The following is a 22,801-nucleotide window of genomic DNA, read 5'->3' as shown; positions in this document are numbered from 1 at the left end:
TGTGTAGTGGGGATGAGAGATTGACAACAATGGGGCATGAAAGGATTATTTGGGTGATGGAACAGTTCTGTATCTTGATTGTGGGGGCAGTTACACAATCATGTGCTTTTGGCAGAACTCACAAAACTAAAGGTGAAAATTACAGCGTATAAATGATACCTCATATATAAATACATACATATATATATGTACTAATGAGGGGACAAAACAGCAGAGAGTAAAGAAACTAGTTAAATATATATTTGAATCTCAGTGTTAAAATTTGAGAAACAGGGGAGAGGGCAAGATGGCGGACTAGACAAAGCCAGGTGGAACAGCTGCCACGGAGGGACTGAGGTGACTGGCGTACTCCTAACAGATCTTCAGAGGGAAGGCACCAAGTGTGGTCACAGGGAAAACACAGAAGCTGGGCTGAAGTGGGAAAAAGCCGGGAACCCTGCCCAGGGCTATGGTGCACCAGGACTTGTTCCTGGTTCCCAATGACTCAAGGAGAATGGGCCAGTTGAACTGGCAAGGAGCAACCGGCCCTCACCACGGGCCTCAGTGCAGGAGGAGACTCCTCAACCCCCACAGATACTCGAGTTGATAGGGAGACTGCTTAGAGAAGTGGTAGGGACAGCAAGCCAGCTGATGTGGAGCCCAGAGGGTTTGGCGTCAGAGCATCTGTAGCAGAACACGGCCAGGGACAGCCATCCTCCTAGGCTTGGCTTGCTCCCATAGGAGACTTGAGCCTCAGGAGAACTGTCAGACCTGAACTCTGCAGGTCAGTCTTGCCCATCAGATGGGGCCAGACCAGCTTGAGCACCTCTTGGTCTGCTGGCTTCTCTTGCCCCAGCCTTGCCACATCTGCTTGCAGGGCATCCTCCGGTGTTCTGGTGGCCTGCCTTATAGCTCCTGCACTGGTGGATCATGCTTGACTGGTGGAGAGCTCCAGTGGGGCTGTCCCCAGGGCCAACCCGGCCGCTCTGCCTGCTCCCTCTCCACACCCGTCTTCCCCCAGGCCCACAGCAATCCCCCAATCATGTTACCGGCACACGTGTGTATGGGTGGGTTTTGCTTTCCTTGCCCTAACAGGGTGTGTGTGTCTGTGTGTATGCATCCTGCCCTGCCATTGCTAGGGCAGAAGTGCACTCCGCTCCCCCACAGCACTCCCCACCACTAACCATCATTGCAGTTGGAGCCTTGGCAGGCACTTACCCAGCTGGCCAGCCCCACCCCCGCCAGCACCCCACCCTCCCGCCAAAGCTGCTGCTGTGGGAGTGAAGCTAAGCATGGAGAACAGCAGATCATCCCCTGCCCTGAGTGACTATCCCTGCCTGCAGTGCATAGATCACACACGGTCCTGTGCCCTCCAGCGCCCCAACCCCGTGCCAACACTACCAACAGTGCAACCGCCTGCAATCACCAGCAGGGACCCCCCTCAACCCATCAGTCCTGGAGCCATATTGCCTCTGCCACTGTGATGAATGCCCATATGAAAACAGGAACCCTGGCATCCACTAGCACCCTGCTTCAGCCAATGAGTGTGCACCCCAACACATTGCTATTGCTGCTGCTGCTGCTGCTGCTGCTGCTGCTGCTGCTGCTGCTGCTGGCCTGTGTGAACAAAGATGGATCCTGCTGTCACTGCACTATGAAATACTTTGACCGACACCACCCATCAGAGTGTAGTGACCAGTGGTCTGGGAGCAACTCAGCTCCCTCAGGACAGTGGATTGCTAACCTTGAGGAGCCAGAGAACAAAGTCAGGGCCCAGTACAAGTCCCTCAGAGTTAGAGCTCACAGTCCAGGAGTTGGGAACTGAGCGTTGGCCCCCTAGAATCTTCCAGAAACAAAGCCAGTTGGCTAAATCTACCTTATACCACAATCAAACCTTCAAGGTCATCAAATAGGATAAAAGAAATAACCATTCAAAGGTCAGCACTTCAACGACTGAAGGAACCTAAGCCCACAAAAATGAGAAAGAACCAGCTCAAGAATCTTGACAACTCAAAAAGCCAGCGTGCCTTCTTTGCTCCAAATGACTGCACCACTTCTCCAGCAAGGGTTCTGAACCAGGCTGAGATGGCTGAAATGATAGAAATAGAATTCAGAATATGGATAGAAATGAATATCATTGAGATTCAGGAGTACATTGAAACCCAATTGAAGGAAGCTAAGAATCACAATAAAATGATGTAAAAGCTGACAGACAAAATAGCCACTATAGAAAGAAACATAATCAACTTGATAGAGCTGAAAAACATGCTACAATAATTTTACAGTGTGATCACAAGTGTTAATAGCAGAATAGACCACATGGAGGAAAGAATCTCAGAGCTTGAAGACTGGCTTCTGAAATAAGACAGTCAGAAAAGAATAGAGAAAAAAGAATAAAAAGCAGCAAACAAAATATCTGAGAAATATAGGATTATTTAAAGAAACCAACTCTGTGACTCATTGGTGTCCCTGAAAGAGATGGGGTGAGTAAAAGCAACTTGGAAAACATATTTCAGCATATCATTCATAAGAACTTCCTCAACTTAGCTAAAGAGGTCAACATTCAAATTCAGGAAGGCAGAGAACTCCAATAAGATATTTCACACAAGAAGATCATCCCAAGACACATAGCCATCAGATTCTCTAAGGTCAAAATGAAAGAAAAAATTAAGTTAAAGGCAGCTAGAGAGAAAGGTCAGGTCACCTGCACCTACAAATGGAAGTCCATCAGACTAACAAAGGGCTTCTCAGAAGAAACCCTACAAGCCAGAAGAGACTGGGGGCCAATATTCAACATTATTAAAGAAAGTGAATTCCAACCTAGAATTTCATTTCTCGCCAAACTAGCTTCATAAGTGAAGGAGAAATAATGTCCTTTTCAGACAAGCAAATGCTGTGGGAATTAGTTACTTCCAGACCTGCCTTACAAGAGCTCCTGTAGGAAGCACTAAATATGGAAAGGAAAAACCATTGCCAGCCACTACAAAAACACACAAACCAGTGACACTATAAAACAACCACATAAACAAGTGCCCATACGAACCAGCTAACATCATGACAGGATTAAATCCACACATAACAATACTAACCATGAATGTAAATGGGGTAAATGCCCCAATTAAAAGGCACAGAGTGGCATGCTGAGTAAAGAACCAAGACCCATTGGTATACTGTCTTCAAGAGATGCATCTCACTTGCAATGACACCCATAGTCTGAAAGTAAAGGGATGGAAAAAGAAACTACCAAGAAAATGGAAAAGTGAAAAAAATAGGAGTTGCAATCCTAATGTCAGACAAAACAGACTTTAAACCAACAAAGATTAAAAAAAGAAAAGGACGAGTGTTACATAATGATAAAGGGTTCAATTCAGTAAGAAGACCTACCTATCCTAAATATATATGCACCCAACACAGGAGCACCCAGATTCATAAAGCAACTTCTTAGAGACCTTCAAAGAGACTTAGACTCTCATACAATGACAGTGGAGGACTTTAACACCCCACTGACAGTATTAATACAGATCATTGAGGCAGAAAATTAACAAAGATACTCAAGACCTGAACTCAGCACTGGATCAAATGGACCTGATAGATATCTACAGAATTCTCCACCCAAAACAACAGAATACACATTCTTTTCATTGTCACATGGTATATACTCTAAAATTGATCATACAATTGAACACAGAACATTCCTCAGCAAATGCAGAACTGAAATCATAATAACCAATCTCTTGGACCACAGGACAATAAAATTAGAAATCAAGAATAAGAAATTCATTCAAAATCATACAATTACATGGAATTTGAATAACCTGCTCCTGAATAACTTTTGGGTAAATAATGAAATTCAGGAAGAAATTAAGAAGTTCTTTGAAGTTAATGAGAACAAAGATGCAACATACCAGAATCTCTGGGACATAGCTAAGGCAGTGTTAAGAGGGAAATTTATAGGACTAAATGCCCACATAAAAGAGATAAAAAGATCTCAAGTTAACAACCTAACATCACGACTAAAAGAACTAGAGAACCAAGAGAAAACCAACCCCAAAGCTAGCAGAAAACAAGAAATAGCCAAGATCAGAGCTAAACTGAAGGAGATTCAGACACAAAAAAAACATTCAAAAGATCAACGAATCTAGCAGTTGTTTTTTTAATTAATCAACAAGATAGACTGCTAGCTAGACCAATAAAGAAAAGAGAGAAGATCCAAACAAACACAATCACAAAAGACAAAGAGGATATTACCCCGACCTCACAGAAATACAAACAACCATCAGAGAATACTGTAAACACCTCTGTGCACATAAACTAGAAAATCAGAAGGAATGGATAAATTCCTGGACACATACACACTCCCAAGACTGCACCAGGAAGAAACTGAATCTCTGAATAGACCAATAACAAGTTCTGAAATTGAGGCAGTAATAAATAGCCTACCAACCAATAAAAATGCAGCACCAGATTCATAGCTGAATTCTACCAAAAGGTACAAAGAAGAGCTGGACCATTTCTACTGAAACTATTCCAAAAAATTGCAGAGGGACCCCTCCCTAGCTCATTCTATGAGGCCAGCATCATCCTGATACCAAAACCTGGCAGAGATACAACTTCAGGCCAATACCCTTGATGAACATAGATGCTAAAATCCTCAACCAAATACTGGCAAACTAAATCCAGCAGCACATCCAAAAGCTTATCCACCATGATCAAGTTGGCTTCATCCCTGGGATGCAAGGTTGGTTCAACATACATAAATCAGTAAATGTAATTCATCACATAAACAGAAATAAGACAAAAACCACATGATTATCTCAATAGATGCAGAAAAAGGCCTTCAATAAAATTCAACACGCTTTCAAGTTAAAAACTCTCAATAAACTAGGTATTGAAGCAACATACCTCAAAATAATAAGAGCCATATATGACAGACCCACAGCCAATATCATACTGAATGGACAAAAGCTGGAAGCATTCCTGTTGAAAATCGGCACAACACAAGGATATCCACTCTCACCACTCCTATTCAACATAGCATTGGAACCTCTGGCCAGGGCAATCAGGCAAGAGAAGTATTCAAATAGGAAGAGAGGAAGTAAAATTGTCTTTCTGTTCAGATGACATGATCCTGTATCTAGAAAACCCCATTGCCTCAGTCCAAAAGCTTCTTAAGCTGATAAACAACTTCAGCAAAGTCCCAGGATACAAAATCAATCTGCAAAAATTGCTATCATTCCCATATACAAACAATAGGTAAGCAGAGAACCAAATCATGAATTGTGAATGAACTCCCGTTCACAATTGCTACAAAAAGATAAAATACCTAGGAATTACAGCTAACAAGGGAAGTGAAGGACGTTTTCAAGGAGAACTACAAAACACTGCTCAAAGAAATTAGAGGACACAAACAAATGGAAAAACATTCCATGCTCATGGATAGACAGAATCAATATTGTGAAAATGGCCATTTGGCCCAAAGTAATTTATAGCTTCAATGACACTGACATTCTTCACAGAATTAGGAAAAACTTTTACAATTTATATGGAATCAAAAAAGAGCCCAAATAGTCCTCTCTCTGCAAAAACAAAGAAAAGCCAATATACACATCATCTCTGTGTCTTTCTATCACGCCCTTTGTTTGTCTTGTAATATTTTATTGTACACCAAATTTATGTATGAAAGAACTGTAGAGTCTGAAGATGATGCTATTTGTCACCAGAGGTAGTTCTTCCTTTTCTCATTTAGGATGAGGAACCTAGACTATTATTTAATCAGTGGTTGAGCTGGATCAGAGCTGGAATGCAGTTTTGGTAAGATTAATTCATGTTTTGTTCTCCTCTGTTCTTTGGACATGGCATTCATGAGCCTTAAATTAAGAAACTGGAAGTTTCTGAATCCTCAGCCATGAAAATTTAGAGAGATTCAATTCTATCCTTTGAACGTGTTGAGCTTAACTCTTTATCCTTCGATACTACACATCTTCCAAATTTAATATATGTCTTGATGAGAAGACCAACCAGGTATTTGCGAGACTGCCTCGTAGTCACTGTAAGAACTGTAAAAGACTTCATAGAGACTTCAAAAGTTTCTGACCCAGCCCTGCCTCAGCCTTTCAAAACACCACATAACTCAGCAAATATCCTGTGGTAAAAATTAGCTGCCATGTATGTGATACTGCTTTAAATTTTTATACCTGCCTGCATAATCGTCCAAAGTTCTGATGGTTCATCCCTCCCATAGTAATGTACTTCTGCCTATGCTAACCCTGATTCTCAGCAGTACTCAGAATCTGTAGATGCTTTCAAGGGATGAAAATAACTGAGAGTGACAGCTCACATAAGAAAGACTCTTCCTTCCCTAGAATTTTAACCTCTCCCTTGCCCATTGTTTGCAGTATCCTTAAAATAGCATTTTTGTAGTATCTCTACTTTTTTCTCATAATTGAAGTGGAAACATTGCCTACAAGAACTACTATATCCTACTGAGAAGCAAAAGTGATTTTTTTTTTTTTTTTTTTTTTTTTTTTTGAGACGGAGTCTCGTTCTGTCGCCTAGGCTGGAGTGCAGTGGCCGGATCTCAGCTCACTGCAAGCTCCGCCTCCCGTGTTCACGCCATTCTCTTGCCTCAGCCTCCCGAGTAGCTGGGACTACAGGCGCCCGCCACCTCGCACGGCTAATTTTTTGTATTTTTTAGTAGAGACGGGGTTTCACCGTGTTAGCCAGGATGGTCTACGATCTCCTGATCTCGTGATCCGCCCGTCTCGGCCTCCCAAAGTGCTGGGACAAAAGTGATTTTTTAAACTGTCTTTATTCTTCTTACAAAAAAAAAACAAAACAAAAACTTAAAACCCCCTAGAAAAGTTGAAAACAAAGCAATAGAAAAAGAAAATACCATGTAACTGTTTACCAAAAGAAAGCTAACAGTAATATTCATGTAGAATAAATTAAAATTTAAGGAAGAAGACATTGGTAAGTATTAATATGTATGTATCAAAAATATTGCATAGAAATATATAAAGCAAAAATGTTCAGACTCTCATGGATTAACCGACAAGTCCGTAACAACAATATAATATTTTAATCCTCCTCCCTTAAATAACAATAGTTAAATCTGACAAATAGTTGTTAAAGAATATTTATTAGGAAAACATTTGTAAGTTTGGTGTGTGTGTGTGTGTGTGTGTGCGCGTGCATGCATGCGCGCGTGCATATTAGACACTGCATTCAACAGTCAAGACTATACATTCTTTTCAAGTGAAGGTACAAATGGAACAATTGCAAACATTTTCCACATACTATCATAAATGAAATCTCAGCAATATATAGACTTTATTACCTTCCTACTGCTCCTCACCCACTGATGTCCTTTCTTCCTTACCTAAATTAAACATGGCTAATCGTTATAGTTATTTATTCACACTCACTTTCATCTCTTTTGCAGTTCTTCACCTTTTCAGTTCACTGAAAAAGCCACAAACCTAATTAAAGATATTCTCCACATCTGAGTTTGTGCAGCTAAATGTATTCAGAAATTATACAACCATGCTGAGTAGTCTCATTTTTAATTCATAATTATATAACTCAAATCAGTCTTAATTCTGTCAGACAATCCTACTGCATTCCCTATTACTTTATTTCTCCCGTTCACCTAGACAACTACTTCCTCCTTTATTTCTCTCCAGCACCACCTCCCCATCTTTAATCTCAGATGGTGACTTTGCTTTCTACTTCAATTAGAAATTTAAAGCAATGAGAACCTCCACAAATTCCCACCACCACATCTACCCAATTACCAGCATTATGTACCATATTCTCTGCTTTCGCTTCTTTGCTTCTACCTAAGGTCAACTTTTCCTAGCATTTCACAAATATACTTCATTTACTCCTCCAATTATCCTATGAACTGGTGTTGGTGGTATCATTTTACAGCTGGGGGGAAAGGTTCAAAGTCAAATCATTATAGAAGAACCATTCTAGCTCTGTGTTCTCTATCGCCTTGTTACTCAGAGGTAATTCTGCAGATCAGTAGCATCACCAACACCTGTGATGTTTTTGGGCCCCAGACCTAATTAATCCAGAAAAGGGATGCATTTTAAAAAGATTCTCAAGTGTTTCTTATGCTCTTTGATATTGAAAGAACACTCCTGTATACCAGTCTGTCCTTCCCCATGCACATTCCACTATAGTATAGTGGCACCAATTATTTAAAACATAAAATTGGTTCTTACATTATGTTTTACCAGAACTCAATCCTTCTCCAAGGTACTAATTCAAGCCCTCCGTAAATTCTATTAGTTTCTTGCAAACGAAGTTTCTGATGATGTTCCTTCTTTTGGTGTGATTGATTTGATTAAGTTTGGATTCAGTTAGTCTCAGTAGTCAGGGTAGGAGCTTGGTGGTAGCCAGATCAAAGAATTTGGAATTACCAGCCTTATAAGAGCCAATCCTTATTGTATTCATTCATTTTAACTGTTAATTTCTCATTCACTGAGAAAGGACTTGGTTTAATTAACAACAGGACAAAATTTTGCAAATTTGATCTTGGTATATGGACTTATTTTAAGGCATATTGTTAGTGGTGAATACTGAGAATCCACCTATGGAAAGAATTTGAGAGCCTATAATTTATTTTTTAAAATAATGGAATTAAATTTTAGTTTTTTGTTCAGTGCAGAAGTCTGACTGACAGTAAACATTCTGATGGAAATATTTTAGTGAAAGGGTAGGGAACTGACACTACATCATTAAGACTTCTGCTAACATTTTTCCCATTAGAGCACAGTGGCTCCAAACAAAGAGGAGATGATATGAGTGAACCACAGCACCCTCCATTTACTCTAAGAGGAAGACACTGAACTCTCATGGAAGTTTTCTCTCTTTTACATTTGAGCCCTCTCCCCACATTTTGAAAGAAACCTGCATTTCAAATAAAGTATACATACACTGACCTCACCAAAACATAAACTTTGTTATCACTTTGATGGCATTATTTCAAGGTTTTAAATGTTTAAATTAAAAATACTCCACTTTATACTTCTACAGTAACAGGTAACTATGTACTCCGTGGCTCCTCTTTTCTTCATGATTTTCATAGGGGTAGGATTGGTCCATTCCTGTTGCTATTACAAAAAACTACACTCAGCTAACAAAAAGTTTCAAGCCCTTGGCAAACATTTCAAAATTCTCTCTTCCAATTCAAAATCTTCCAGTAGACTATCATCTTTCTCCATTACAAATAATCTGTGAGGAAATTAAATCTATGACCATTTGAAATAGTTAGGCTCATTAACAACTTATGACTGAAGGGGTAAAGCCACATCACTCACGTCGTTCATTAGCAACTATAATATTTAAATGAACTTATAATTACCCACCAGTTATTTCAATCATCCTCAAAGATTTGAGTTCAATGCACTATTTCCTGACAGATGCATTTTTAAAAGCTTCTTACACTTGGATAACCACTCCATCTTAATGTCCTTTGCTCTTTGTCTTCTTCACGTTATTAAAGGACACTCAGGGTGGTCTTTTCATTGTCTTGCTTTGTTACTCAACTTCACTTTTATGTACACTCCACTGCCTGAATTCATTTTCCATGTTCGAACCCCTGAAAATCTAATCAGTTTTTAAGTAAGACCCCACTGACTACCTCATCGCACAGTCTCTTGCAACCTCATCGCACAGACATCTTTTGCATGTCCCTCCCCATGCACATTCCACTATAGTATAGTGGCACCAATCATTTAAAAAATAAAATTGGTTCTTAGATTATGTTTTACTACAACTCAATCCTTCTCCAAGGTACTAATTCAAGCCCTCCATACGTTCTATTAGTTTCTTGCAAATGAAGTTTCTGATGGTGTTCACAGTCTCTTTTCCATCCTAAAAGTTTCATTTCTGATGCAATGTATTTGCCCCTTTATCTCATATTAACTTTATAATAGACGTTGAATTTTTCCCCAAGTATGATCTATCAACTCATTTGATAATAATTGGCTGTTAAAGGCTGTATTCTTTACTTGTCTTGAAACTTGCAGTGTTTTTCACATAGTCTGCTGTTACTAAACCAAATGTGGGTCTGCTTGCCTGGCACAGTAAAGCCAAACACCCACACCAAGGTTTGCAGTAAGAGTAAGGAGGGCGTTTATTTACAGGGTGCCAAGCAAGGAGAATTGGGCAGCTAATCCTTAAGAGCTGGCCTCCCCAATGGCCTATAAGCAAGGGCTCTTAAAAGCAGAGACACTTCTTTTTAGGAAAGCAGAAGTTACAGTCAAAATTGTAAATCAATACTTGGAGGTTATATTAATACATTGGTTTGGCCCAAAATGGCAGGCTATCTTGAAGTGGGGGTTTACAGGTCATAGGTGGATTCAGAGATTCTTTTGATTTGCAATTGCTTAAGGAAGTCAAGGCTTTGTTTAAAAACTTGGAGTCATCAGAAGGGAAAGCTGAGGTTTGACCTGTGGGCATTACTCTCTCCAGGCCCTTCAGGAAAAAATTAAGAACAAAGAACAGCAATCAGATTTCATATATCTGAAGTCTACGTGACTGCGGTTGGACTTTTCCATCTGATGGGGGTCTGGGTTTCTGAAAAACAACTTAGGGACATGTGTCATCTTTAGTTTCTATAGGGAACCAAACATCTTGTCCTCCTTGCTTATTGAGTTGCTGATTTACTTCTCAAGGCTAGCTATATGCCTGGAATTTCTCTTGAAGGGACTCAAGACTTTCCCTTATTTTCATACTTGGGGTGTTGCAGCAAGCCCCTAAGAGGGGTCTCTGTTCTGTCATGCTACAAGAGATATTTCTTAAAGAAATGTGTAAATAAATGAATAAGTGGCAAATAGCTGATTTAGGCTGGGGAAATAATACTTGAGGTTTTTTTCCTGCTTAATAGAGGTAGATTAATTTGATCTATTTCCTCATGTCTTAATTCATATAATCTAAAATAAAGGACATAATTTGAATATAAATTAAATTTTTTAAAAGGCCTCACTTTTACAAATGAAGAAGTTGAGACCCAACTGGAAAGTGAGTTGCTGGAAACTACATACATAGTCCGAAAAATTTAAACTAGAACTAGTCCTGAATCTTCATCCCATGGTCTTCCTAAGGACAATTCTTTCCACTGGAGATACCAGGTTAACAGCAGTGTCTCGGTTGTCAGGCTGTTTCAAGGAGGGGATAACTGAAAGGTATGGCAAAGCACACAGGTCAGTTCATATTGGATGTCACATGTTTAAAACTTTTATTATTATTAAAACAATGGGAAAAATATTTGTACATATATTTAATTATGTATATGCCCATTTTTTCACATAAGGTTTATTTTACATAGCTGTACATAAATGTGTTGAATACAATAGCATAGAATAATATTTTAAATAAGCAGATAAGGAAAAGAGGATTAAAAAGTGAGATAGAAGGGAAGATAAAAGCCTGAAATGAGGTTAGAATGTGAAATTCTATTGAAAAATCTTTTACTTTTGTTAGACTTGGTCCATGAATTAGATTGGCTCTGAGCATTCTATCTGTCAGGGCAGAGGAAATGACAATGCCGCTTTGGATAATTGGGAAGTATCCAAAAACAAAACAATGTACACATCAAGTACACCTATTCCCTATACTAAGACAAGATAATATTGTTTTCTTGTGGATCCCTATATCAAACAGGATAGACAGAATTATGCTATAGTAACAAGCATTAGTAAAATCTTACTGGCTTATGCTGACAAAGGTTTATTTTTCACTCACATTGTGTGTCCATTGCATATAAGATGGGGTCTCTATCTACCACAGCAACTCATACATACAAGCCAAAGGAGACTTCATCTCATTTATAATCAGTGCAACAGGAGGAAGAGAAATGGGTGGCCTGTATAGTGGTTCTTAAAGCTTCCACTTGGAAAGGACACATTTCATTTGAGCTCAAATTTCTTCATTTCATTTCCCAGAGCAAGCCCCATGTTCATACTTATCTTTAATGAACTTAAAGATAATTTGCAGTCCAACCCTGTGCCTTGGAAGGATGAAAAGGTGAATATTTCTGAACAGCCCAACTGATTACCACACTTTCCATAGAGAAGCACTGCATGAAGTAAAGAGTTATGTTGACATAGAAAATACAGCCATAATGAGTCTATGACATTGCACCATGTTGACCAAGGGCATAAAGACAAGGCAAAAGCTGGTAAAAATGGTTCTACCGGTGGCTAGGAAAAATCAGTTCTGATATATAGCTCTTTACTGGTCTACCTTAATTCAGGAGTATATTTCAGCTTTCCTAAAGAAAGGGATAAAAGTTACTCCTAAATACATATTGCGTCTCTCAACAAAGCTTTTATATGTATGAACTAATAGTGAGTTTGCATTTATATCCCTTAAGAAATAATATTAATAACAATACTTTTTTCTTCTTTTTTAAAATTCAATAGCTTTTGAGGTACAATGGGGTTTTTTTACATGGATGGATGAATTACATAGTGCTGAATTCTGATATTTTAGTGCACCCATCACCCAAGTAGTGTACATTTTACCTAATGTGTAGTTTTGTATCCCTAGCCCTCCTCTCACCCTCCCCGCTCTGAGTCTCTAAAATCTATTATATCACTCTGTATGCCTTTGCGTACTCGTAGCTTAGCTCCCACTTAAAAGTGAGAACATATGGTTTTTGGTTTTCCACTCCTATGTTACTTCACTTAGAATAATGGCCTCCAGCTCCATCTAAGTTGCTGCAAAAGAGGTAATTTCATTCCTTTGAATGGCTGAGTAGTATTCCATGGTGTGCATGTACCACATTTTCTTTATCCACTCATTAGTTGATGGGCACTTAGGTTGGTTCTACATCTTTGCAATTGTGAATTGTGCTGCTGTAAACATGCATGGGCAAGTGTCTTTTTCATATAATGACTTATTTCCTTTGGGTAGATACCCTGTAATAGGATTGCTGGATCAAATGGTAGTTCAATTTTTAACTCCTCAAGGGCTCTCCGTTATGGTTTTCCATAGCGGTTGTACTAATTTACATTCCCACCAATAGTGAATAGGTGTTCCCTTTTTCCCACATCCATGCCAACCTCTATTGTTTTTTGACTTTTTATTAATAATAATGGCCATTCGTTCAGAATTCATTGTGATATCTCATTGTGGTTTTAATTTGCATTTCCCTGATGATTACTGATGTTGAGCATTTTTTCATATATTTATTGGCCATTCGTATATCTTCTTTTAAGAAATGTCTATTCATGTCCTTTGCCCACTTTTTGATGGAATTATTTGTATTTTTTTCTTGGTAATTTGTTTGAGTTCCTTGTACATTCTGGATACTTGTCCTTTTTTGGATGTGTAGTTTGCAAATATTGTTTCCCATTCTGTGGGTTTTCTGTTTACTCTGTCGATTATTTCTTTTGTTGTGCAGAGAGTTTTTAGTTTAATTAGGTCTCATTTATTTATTTTTGTTTTTGTTGCATTTGCTTTTGGGATATTTGTTATAAATTCTTTTCCTAGGTTAGTGGCTAGAAGAGTTTTTCCAATGTTGTCTTCTAAAATTTGTACAGTTTCAGGTCCTATATTTAAGTCATTGATTCATCTTGAGTTGATTTTTGTATAAGGTGAGAGATAGGAATCCAGTTTCATTCTTCCACATGTGGCTTGCCAGTTTTCCTAGCACCATTTCATGTAATAAATTATGTCAATTCCCTAACTTATGTTTTTGTGTACTTTGTTGAAGATCAGTTGGCTGTACATATTTGGCTTTATTTCTGGGTTCTCTATTCTGTTCCACTGGTCTAAGTGCCCACTTTTATATCAGTATCATGCTGTTTTAGTAACTGCAGGCTTTTAGTATAATTTGAAGTCCAGTAATGTGATGCCTCCAAATTTGTTCTTTTTGCTTAGGATTCCTGTGGCTATTTGGGCTCTTTTTTGGTTCCATATGAATTTTAGGATTGTTCTTTCTAATTCTGTGAAAAACCATGTTGGTATTTTGATGGGAATTGTATTAAATCTGTAGATTCCTTTGGGCAGTAAGGTCATTTGCACATCTTCCAATCCATGAGCATGAAATGTGTTTTCATTTGTTTCTGTCATCTATAATTACTTTCTGCAGTGTTTTGTAGTCCTCCTTGTAGAGATCTTTCACTTCCATAGTTAAATGTATTCCTAGGTATTTTATTTATTTTTTCTTTTTTAGAGCTCTTATAAAAGAGATCACATTCTTGATCTGATTCTCAGCTTGATGCTATGCATCAATAATGATATTGTTGTACATTGACTTTGAAACCTGAGACTTTACTGAATTCGTTTATTAAATCTAAGAGTCTTTTGGAGGAGTACTTAGGATTTTCTAGGTATACAGTCATATCATCTGCAAACAGTGATAGTTGGACTTCCTCTTTTCCAGTTTCAATGTCCTTTATTTCTTTGTCTTGCCTGATTGGTCTGGATAGCACTTCCAGAACTATGTTGAATAGGAGTGGTGAAAGTGGGCATCCTTGTCTTGTTTCTGTTCTCAAGGGAAATGCTTACAACTTTTCCCCATTCAATAAGATGTTGGCTATGGGTTTGTCATATATGGATTTTATTATTTTGAGATAGGTGCCTTCTATGCCTGGTTCTTATTATAAAGGGATGCCGTATTTTATCAAGTGCTTTTTCTGCATCTATCGAGATAATAATATAGTTTTTGTTTTTAATTCTGTTTATGTGATGTATCACGTTTATTGACTTGCGTATGTTAAACCATCCCAGCATCCCTGGGATGAAACCCACTTGACCATGATGAATTACCTTTTTGACATCCTGTGGGATTTGTTTAGCTAGTATTTTGGGGCGGGGATTTTTGAATCTATGTTCATAAGGAAAATTGATCTGTAGTTTTGTTTTTTGTTGTGTCTTTTCCTGGATTTGGTACCAGGATGATACTAGCTTCATAGAATGATTGGAATCATCTTTTGGAATAGTTTCAGTAGGATTAATACCAATTCTTTGAATGTCTGGTAGAATTCAGGTGTGAATCCATCTGGTCCTGGTCTTTTATTTTGTTGACAATTTTTAAATTACTGATTCAATGTCACTGCTTCTTATCAGTCTTTTCAAGGTTTCTATTACTGATTTAACCTAGGAGGATTGTATGTTTCCAGGAATTCATCCATTTCCTCTAGGCTAGTTTGTGCACATAAAGGTATTCATAATAGTCTTGAATGATTGTTTCTGTAATTCTGTGGTGTTGGTTGTAATGTCTCCAGTTTCATTTCTAATTGAGCTTATTTGGATCTTCCTTCTTCTTGGTTAATCTAGCTAATGGTCTATCAATTTTGTTTATTTTTTTCAAAGAACCAGCTTTCTGTTTCATTGATCTTTTGTATTGTTTTGTTTGTTTGAATTTTATTTAGTTCTGCTCTGTGTTATTTCTTTTCTTCTAGCTTCAGGTTTAGTCTGTTCTCGTTTCTCTAGTTCCTTGAGGTGTGACATTAGGTCATCAATTTGTGCTCTTTCAGACTTCTTGATGTAGGTATTTAGCACTATAAACTTTCCTCTTAAGTTCCACTGCTTTTGCTGTATTCCAGAGGTTTTGATAACTTGCATCATTATCATCATTCAATTCAAATAACTTGTAAATTTCCATCTTGATTTCATTGTTAACCCAGATATCAGTCAGAAGCAGCTTATTTAATTTCCATCTTTGTACAGTTTTGAGGGTTCCTTTTGGAGTTGATTTCTAGCTTTATTCCACTGTGGCCTGAGAAGATACTTGATGTAATTTTGATTTTTTTACATTTGTTGAGACTTGTTTTACGGCCTATTATATGGTCTATCTTGGAGAATGTTCCATGTGCTCATGAGAAGAATGTATATTCTAGAAATCTTGGGTAGCATTATCTATAAATATCTTTAAGTTCATTTGTTCTAGCATGTCATTTAAGTCCACTGTTCCTCTGTTGACTTTCTGTCTTGAAGATCTGCTAGTGCTGTGAGTGGCACACTGAAGTCTCCCACTATTGTTTTGCTGTCTATCTCGTTTCTTAGGTCTAGTAGTGACTGCTTTATAAATGTAGATACTTCAGTGTTTGGTGCATATAAATTTAGGATTGTAATCTCTTCTTGTTGAATTGATTCTTTTATCATTATAATAGGGACCATCTTTCTTTATTTAGTGTTGTTGCTTTGAAGTCTGTTTTGCCTGATAAAAGAATAGCTACTCCTGCTCGCTTTTGGTTTCCATTTGCATGGAATACCTTTTTACACACTTTTACCTTGAGTTTATTTGAATCTTCCCATGTTAGGTGAGTCTCTTGAAGTAGATATTTCTATTGTGATTTTTTTTATCCATTCTGTCATTCTGTATCTTTTAAGTGGAGCATTTAGGCCATTTACAGTCAACATTAATATTGAGATGTAAGGTGCTGTTCTCTTCCTCATGATGTTACCTACATAGTTTTTTCTTTTCATTGTGTTATTGTTTTATAGGCCCTGTGAGTTTTAAGCTTTCAAGAGGTTCTATTTCGATGTATATTGGACTTTTGTTTTAAGGTTTAGAACTCCTTTTATTAATAACAATATTGATTACCATTTATACCACCTTTACAATATGCCAGACACTGTGTTTTTGCATATATATTCTCATTTTATCCACTTACCAAGTTTATAAGGTAATTATTATAATCTCCAAATTATGTTTGAAGAAACGGGCTTAAATAAATTAATTTGCCTAAAGTCAGTCAACAAATGGCAGAGCTGGCATTTAAATTTGTGTCCATCTGACTCCAAGGCCTATGTGCTTAACTAATACACTACTCTGCATCAGAAATGCAGCTCAAGGTTACATGAATGTACTTTAAACAATTGGTCAAGAGGGAGTTAGATCCACTCTCCTCTTTAGGAGAGGAGAAAACCTGGCCTGATAAGAAACCTTGCCAAACCTTTCTCCAAACCTCCAAAACTCTTGAGTGAAATTGTCTTAGGAGATACCTTCAGAGAAGACTTAACTGCTTTTCGAGCACGTTTTACAGGAAGAGCGAGGTCTTGAAATTCTCTGCCATTGGTGGTCCTTTCACTTTGAGTATAACTGATGTTTTTCATGGAAAAAAAACTGGAGCCTGAAAATAGAATAGTGTGTATAGAATCATACATATAAAATATTGTTCCAATAAATGTCCCAGTCAATTAAAAAATCTTGTCAAAGTAACTGTAGAGAATGTATAAAATACAGCAAGAAAATAAGATAAGGAGAAATATTTAAGGGAATTTTTAATACTTTAATACATATTGTTGTCATTTTAAATCTTGGATCTATAATCTTAACTATTACTAGTCACAGCAGAACAGTTTATAAGGCATTTTTACACCACAGCTTATTTGTACTTTGAGTGGTAGAATGAAAACAATGCCAATCTGGTAATAATATGACTGTTTAATTCAGTTGGTAGGAAAGACACACACAGAAGAATGTTTTCCAATTCCTTGAAATTCCCAAGTGATCAACAACTAAGAGGATCGCTGTGTTCCTGTGGCACTTCCATCCTTTTTTCTACTATAGAGCTATTATGTAGCATTGCAACTACTTAAGAATACATCTGAGACTAGTCCCCACCCCATCCCCACAGACAGTGAGCCCTCTCTTCATCCTTGTCTCCTAGGCATTGAGCATAATTAACACTCAGTAGACACTTTTGTAATGAATGAATATGGGTAGAACGAGTGATAATATATAGCAGTTTTTGCTACTAGTGCTCAGAGAGTAAAATACCCTTGAGAAATTGAGGAGTTCATACAAGTTTCTTAGTCAAAGATTTTTTGGTTAGAACACAAATCCACTTGAACTGTGTAATGGATGTTAAAATGAGGCTGTTTCTGTTCTAGTTTCTTCTGAATTCTTAAAGCCTGATGATGACATTAATAGGTGCATCCTAAAGAGAAGTCCTACCTTGCAGGATATTAACCCACCTTGAACCTATAAAACATGGCAAAGAGGAGTGTTGAGGAATCAAGAGAATTCCTTAGGAGGACAGAAGTACCTTTGGAATACTTTTTCCCTCAGTCCCAGTGAGGAACACATTGGGATGTTAAAGAAACCGAGAAACAGAAGCTCGGCCTCCTCATTCAAAGCCAGATGTCTCCTATATTTGGGGGGAGTATGAATGACAAATGGTAGAGAAAACTATGGCCCATCATTAGCACGTGAGATGATTTATGAGTCTCAACAACCTGGCACATTATCTTTTTCTTTGTTTGTTTGTCTTTAAATAGCATATCAGCAGTTCTTTGATTGCTTTAGTTTCTGGTGAAATTAAACTTAAAAAATTATTTGCCAATCATATTCCTTTTTTATTACTTACTTCTTATGCCCGTCATCTGTTATCTACTGAGGTTTTTGTTTCATCTGTCATTCTATTAGAAATTGTTTTGCCAGTTTTCCTTTTGTGGTACTGTACTTTTTGCCTAGCAGGACTTTTGAATTTTTACATAATAAAATGTAGGCATACCCCAGACGTATTGCAGGCTTTGTGTAAGACCATTGCAATAAAGCAAATATTGCAGCAAAGTGAGTCACACAACTGTTCTGGTTTCCCAGTGTATATAAAAGTATAAAAGTTATGTTTCTACTATATTGTAGTCTCTTAAGGGTATAATAGCATTTTGTCTAATAAAAAGTACATACCTTAATTTAAAAATACTTTACTGCTAAAAAATGCTGACACAGAGACAGGAAGTAAACACAGGTGTTGGAAAAATGGCAACAACAGACTTGCTGTACACAGAGTTCCATGAACATTCCATTTGTAAAAAAGCAATATCTGTGAAGTACAATAAAGTGCAGTTAAACAAATTATGCCTGTATATTAATGTTTTACTCTATAATCTTATCTTTTGTAGACTTCTCTGCCACCTATACATATATTTTTTTCTAGCTTATATTATTGTTCTGCTTTTTTAAATCCAGATTTAATTTTCCAATCCATCAACCATTTATTCTTTGTTAGGGAGCTAAGATTACACAAGAATGGATCACCTCAAAATGATTCTGCATAATAGCACGAAGTAGGAAAAACAGACAAGAGAAGAAGATTGAAGTGAATGTTAAATGAACCAATTTACATTTCTACCACAATGAGAATGCAAACCTTGCTTCTGAGTTTAATGTCTTTTTAAAATTGTACTCAGCATCTGCCTATGATTGTTACTTTTTAAAAGATTGTGAATTTCGTTCTCATGATGGTAAAGATATTCTCAAAACCTTTATCAACTACCCATAGAGTGTTTTCTTTATAAGGCCTCCATAAAAAAGAGAGCTCCATCTTACCCTAGTAACAAGAATAGCTAGCTGGGAATCTTCACAGTGATTGTTCTTTTTTATCTCATAGACACTGTGAGCAGTGTAATGAATAAGATGTCCTTGTTTATTAAGTTAGCTGTTAAAAACAGTATGCATTTTGAGAATGATTCCTGGCCCATTTTGTTAGCACTTCTGCTTTTCTCTGTCCTTTCATTACACTTTAAGTGCATGCTACGTTTACAATATTTAGGTACCTTTGTAAGTGGACAAGTCATTTCTACATGAATATGGGGAGAATAAGAAAAAAAGAGAAAGAAATTTCATTTCAATATGTGATGTGGTAGAGATCAAATTTATTTTTCCTAAAGAGTTAACACTCGCCTTATTTCTTTTTATTCAATGATTCATCTTTTCTTAATGATTAGGAATGTCACATTTGCTAAATAGCAAACTCATTAATATTTGCATGAAACTATAAATTATGTTACTCTTCCCTAATGATTGGTATACCTAATTTTATGTCCATACCATATTATTTCAATCATTATTGTTTTATACATTTTAATATCTGACGGTATAATTCTTCTATCATGACTTTTTTCACTAGTTCCTGCATATTGTACCTATACTAAATTTTTTAAATTGCACTTTAGAATAAGTTTGGCCTGTTCCCCTCCCCACCAAACAATCATATATAGATTGTTTAGAATTGTATTTAATATTTATAAGTTATTTGGAGGAGAACTTATACCTTCATAATTTTTATTCTATACATTCAGAAATATCATATGTATCTTCAGTTTGTAATGTTCTGCGTCTACATCCTAAACATTTCTTAAATAATTTCTTCCTACATATTTCATATATTTTAAAATTAGGAATGAGATTTTAAAATATTTTATTGTCTAACTGGTCAACTGCTGACATTTATAACAGCCATAAATTTTTATGTATTTGTAATTTGTGACTAAACTCTCCTATTTAACAATGCTTATTAAAATGATTATCTTGTATTTGCTTGGAAGACTATAATATCACCTGTAAAAACAAAAAAAAATTAGTGTTGTCTTCCTCATTCTAATATTTACACCTCCTGTTTATTTTTATTGGCTTACTGAATTGGTTGGGATTTACAGAGCAGTGTTAAATAACAGTTGTGATGGTGGAAATATCTACTAAAATTTCAGCTATCGGCAAATACAAAGTACCTTATAAATATCACTGAAGCAAGTAAAGAGTTAATATTTTACATAACAAAAAATAATTTTTACATGAGAAGAAATATAAAGGTAGCTATTACTTCTCATGGATGTCACCAAGGAACCATGTTTCTTATGTCTTCCTGCTTCAGCATCCTTAGCATGTAACTTTTATATTGTCACAGGATAGTTGCTGTATCTCCTGGCATTCCAGCCACACAGGAAAAAGGAGAAAAGACACCGGGCATATAGTAAACCTTTTCTTTATCTGGTTTTGCCTTTTTATTTAGGAAATAAAAACTTCCCCAGGGGTGATATGATTTGGATGTGTGTCCCCTCCATATCTCATGTTGAGATATAATCCCCAGTGTTGGAAATGGGCCTAGAGGGAGGTATTTGGACCAGGAAGCAGGGGCAGATCCCTCATGAATGGCTTACCACCATCCCTTTGGTGATGAGTGAGCTCTTGCTCTGAGTTCACGTGAGATCAGTTGTTCGGTTGTTTTAAAATGCATGACACCTCCCCTCCCCCTTGCTCTTGCTTTGTTTCTCACCAGATGACACATGGGCTCCTCCTTTGCCTTTTACCTTGATTGTAAGCTCCCTGAGGCGTACACCTGAAGCAGGTGCTGGCACCATGTTTCTTGTACATCCCGCAGTACCATGATCCAATTAAACATATTTTCTCTATTAGTTACCCAGCCTCAGGTATTTCTTTACAGCAATTCAAGAATGGATTAACACAAGGGGCTTCTGCCTACATTTCATTGGCCACAACTGTGTTACAAGGGGCCAATTAAATCAAGTCAAATTCAGAGGAGTTAAGTAACTCAAGTGTTTAGCTTGAGTAGAAAAAAGTAAAGAGAAAAGGACTTTGAAGTGGATGTTAAATGAGCCAATTTACATAACTACCATAGAAAGAATCCAAACTTTGTCCCTGATTTTAATGGCATGCCTCAAATTATTCTGCATTTAAGTAATATTTTGAATTTTTATTTCAAGATATATATTCTTTAGCATGTTAGAGACATAACCTTCTTTTATGGGTTTGCTTAGTGTCTCATTTGGAATGAATATTACATTTTATTAAATATATATTTTTTAATCAATGCAAAACTCCTTCTGCTTGAGAAAAGCAGAGGGAAAGGTAAAGGGGACTTTGTCTTCACCTTAGGTACCAGGAAAGCAATGGCAGGGCAGAGCACCACATGGGCTCTTGGGGTCCTTGATTCTAGGATTTGACTCTTGGACAGCATTTCTGGACCTGCCCTTGGACAGAGGGGAGCACGCCGCCATGAAGGGTGAGACCCAGGGCAGGCAGCATTCACCACAAGCTGACTGAAGAGCCTGTGGGCCTTCAGGGAACTTAGGTAGTAGTCTGGCAGTACTTCCCATGGCCTTGGGTGTCAGTGGCTATGGGGTGAGACTCCTCTGCCTTTGGAAAGGGAAGAAAGAGAGATCCTGTGGTTTGAGTGCCAGCTCAGCTGCAATACAGTAGAACACCAGTTAGACTTCTAGGGTTTTTGACACTAGTTCCTGACTCCTGGATGGCACCTCTGGACCCACCCAGGGCCTGGGGTACCTCAACATCCTGAAGGGAAGGAAATAGGCCTGGATGGCTTTGCCACCAGCTGATTGTAAAGCCCTGGGACCTTAAGCAAACATAGGCAGTAGCCAGGGAGTGGTTACAGCCAGCCTTGAGCAAGACCCAGTGCTGTGCTGGCTTCAGGTCTGACCCAGTACAGTCATGGTGGTGGTGGCCACAGTAGTGCATGTGTCACTCCAGCTCCAGCTTCAGGTGGCTTAGAATGGAGAAAGAAACCCTGTTTGTTTGGGAGAAAGTAAGGGGTGAGAAAAGAGTCTCTACCTTGTAATCCAGAGGATTCTGCTGGATTATATCAAAAATCATCAAAATACAAATAAATAAAATTAGAAATGAAAAAGGAAGCAATAAAACTGATACCACAGAAATTCAAAGGATCATTAGGGGCTACTGTGAGCAAATATATGGCAATACATTGGAAAGTCTAGAATAAATGGACAAATTTCTAGACACATACAACCTACCAAGATTGAACCATAAATAAATCCAAAACCTCAACAGATGAATAACAAATATTGAGATCAAAGTCCTAACAAAAAGCCTCCTGGTAAAGAAGAGCCCAGGATCTCATGGCTGAATTCTAGCAAACATTTAAAGAAGAACTAACACCTATCCTACTCAAAATCAAAAACCAAAGAAGGAGGGAATACTTCCAAATTTACTATACAAGGCCAGTATTACCCTGATACCAAAACCAGATAAAGACACATCAAAAAAAGAAAACTGATATCTCTGACTAATATTGCT

General features: G+C 37.5%; 3 protein-coding genes across 4 annotated transcripts in view; 2 read left to right on the top strand and 1 right to left on the bottom strand.

Annotated features, from left to right (window-relative positions):
- COPS2 (COP9 signalosome subunit 2) overlaps positions 1 to 22,801 on the top strand; it is a 495,307-nt gene that overhangs the window by 196,954 nt on the left and 275,552 nt on the right. The window lies entirely within an intron of this gene.
- Positions 1 to 22,801, top strand: part of FAM227B (family with sequence similarity 227 member B) — a 283,220-nt gene that overhangs the window by 188,919 nt on the left and 71,500 nt on the right. The gene's annotated exons all lie outside the window — the stretch shown is intronic.
- The window catches only part of GALK2 (galactokinase 2), a 258,318-nt gene continuing 243,959 nt past the window's right edge, over positions 8,443 to 22,801 (bottom strand). Inside the window, exons 10-11 of the mRNA XM_050797178.1 lie at positions 18,638 to 18,773; positions 8,443 to 17,075 (exon numbers count right to left, since the gene is read on the bottom strand). Of these exons, the coding sequence (XP_050653135.1) occupies positions 18,644 to 18,773 (130 nt within the window). The 3' untranslated portion in view covers positions 8,443 to 17,075; positions 18,638 to 18,643. The remainder of the gene's footprint in view (positions 17,076 to 18,637; positions 18,774 to 22,801) is intronic.

Source organism: Macaca thibetana, chromosome 7 (assembly GCF_024542745.1).
Source record: "Macaca thibetana thibetana isolate TM-01 chromosome 7, ASM2454274v1, whole genome shotgun sequence".
Classification (NCBI taxonomy): domain Eukaryota; kingdom Metazoa; phylum Chordata; class Mammalia; order Primates; family Cercopithecidae; genus Macaca; species Macaca thibetana.
This window is presented reverse-complemented; position numbering and strand designations above follow the sequence as displayed.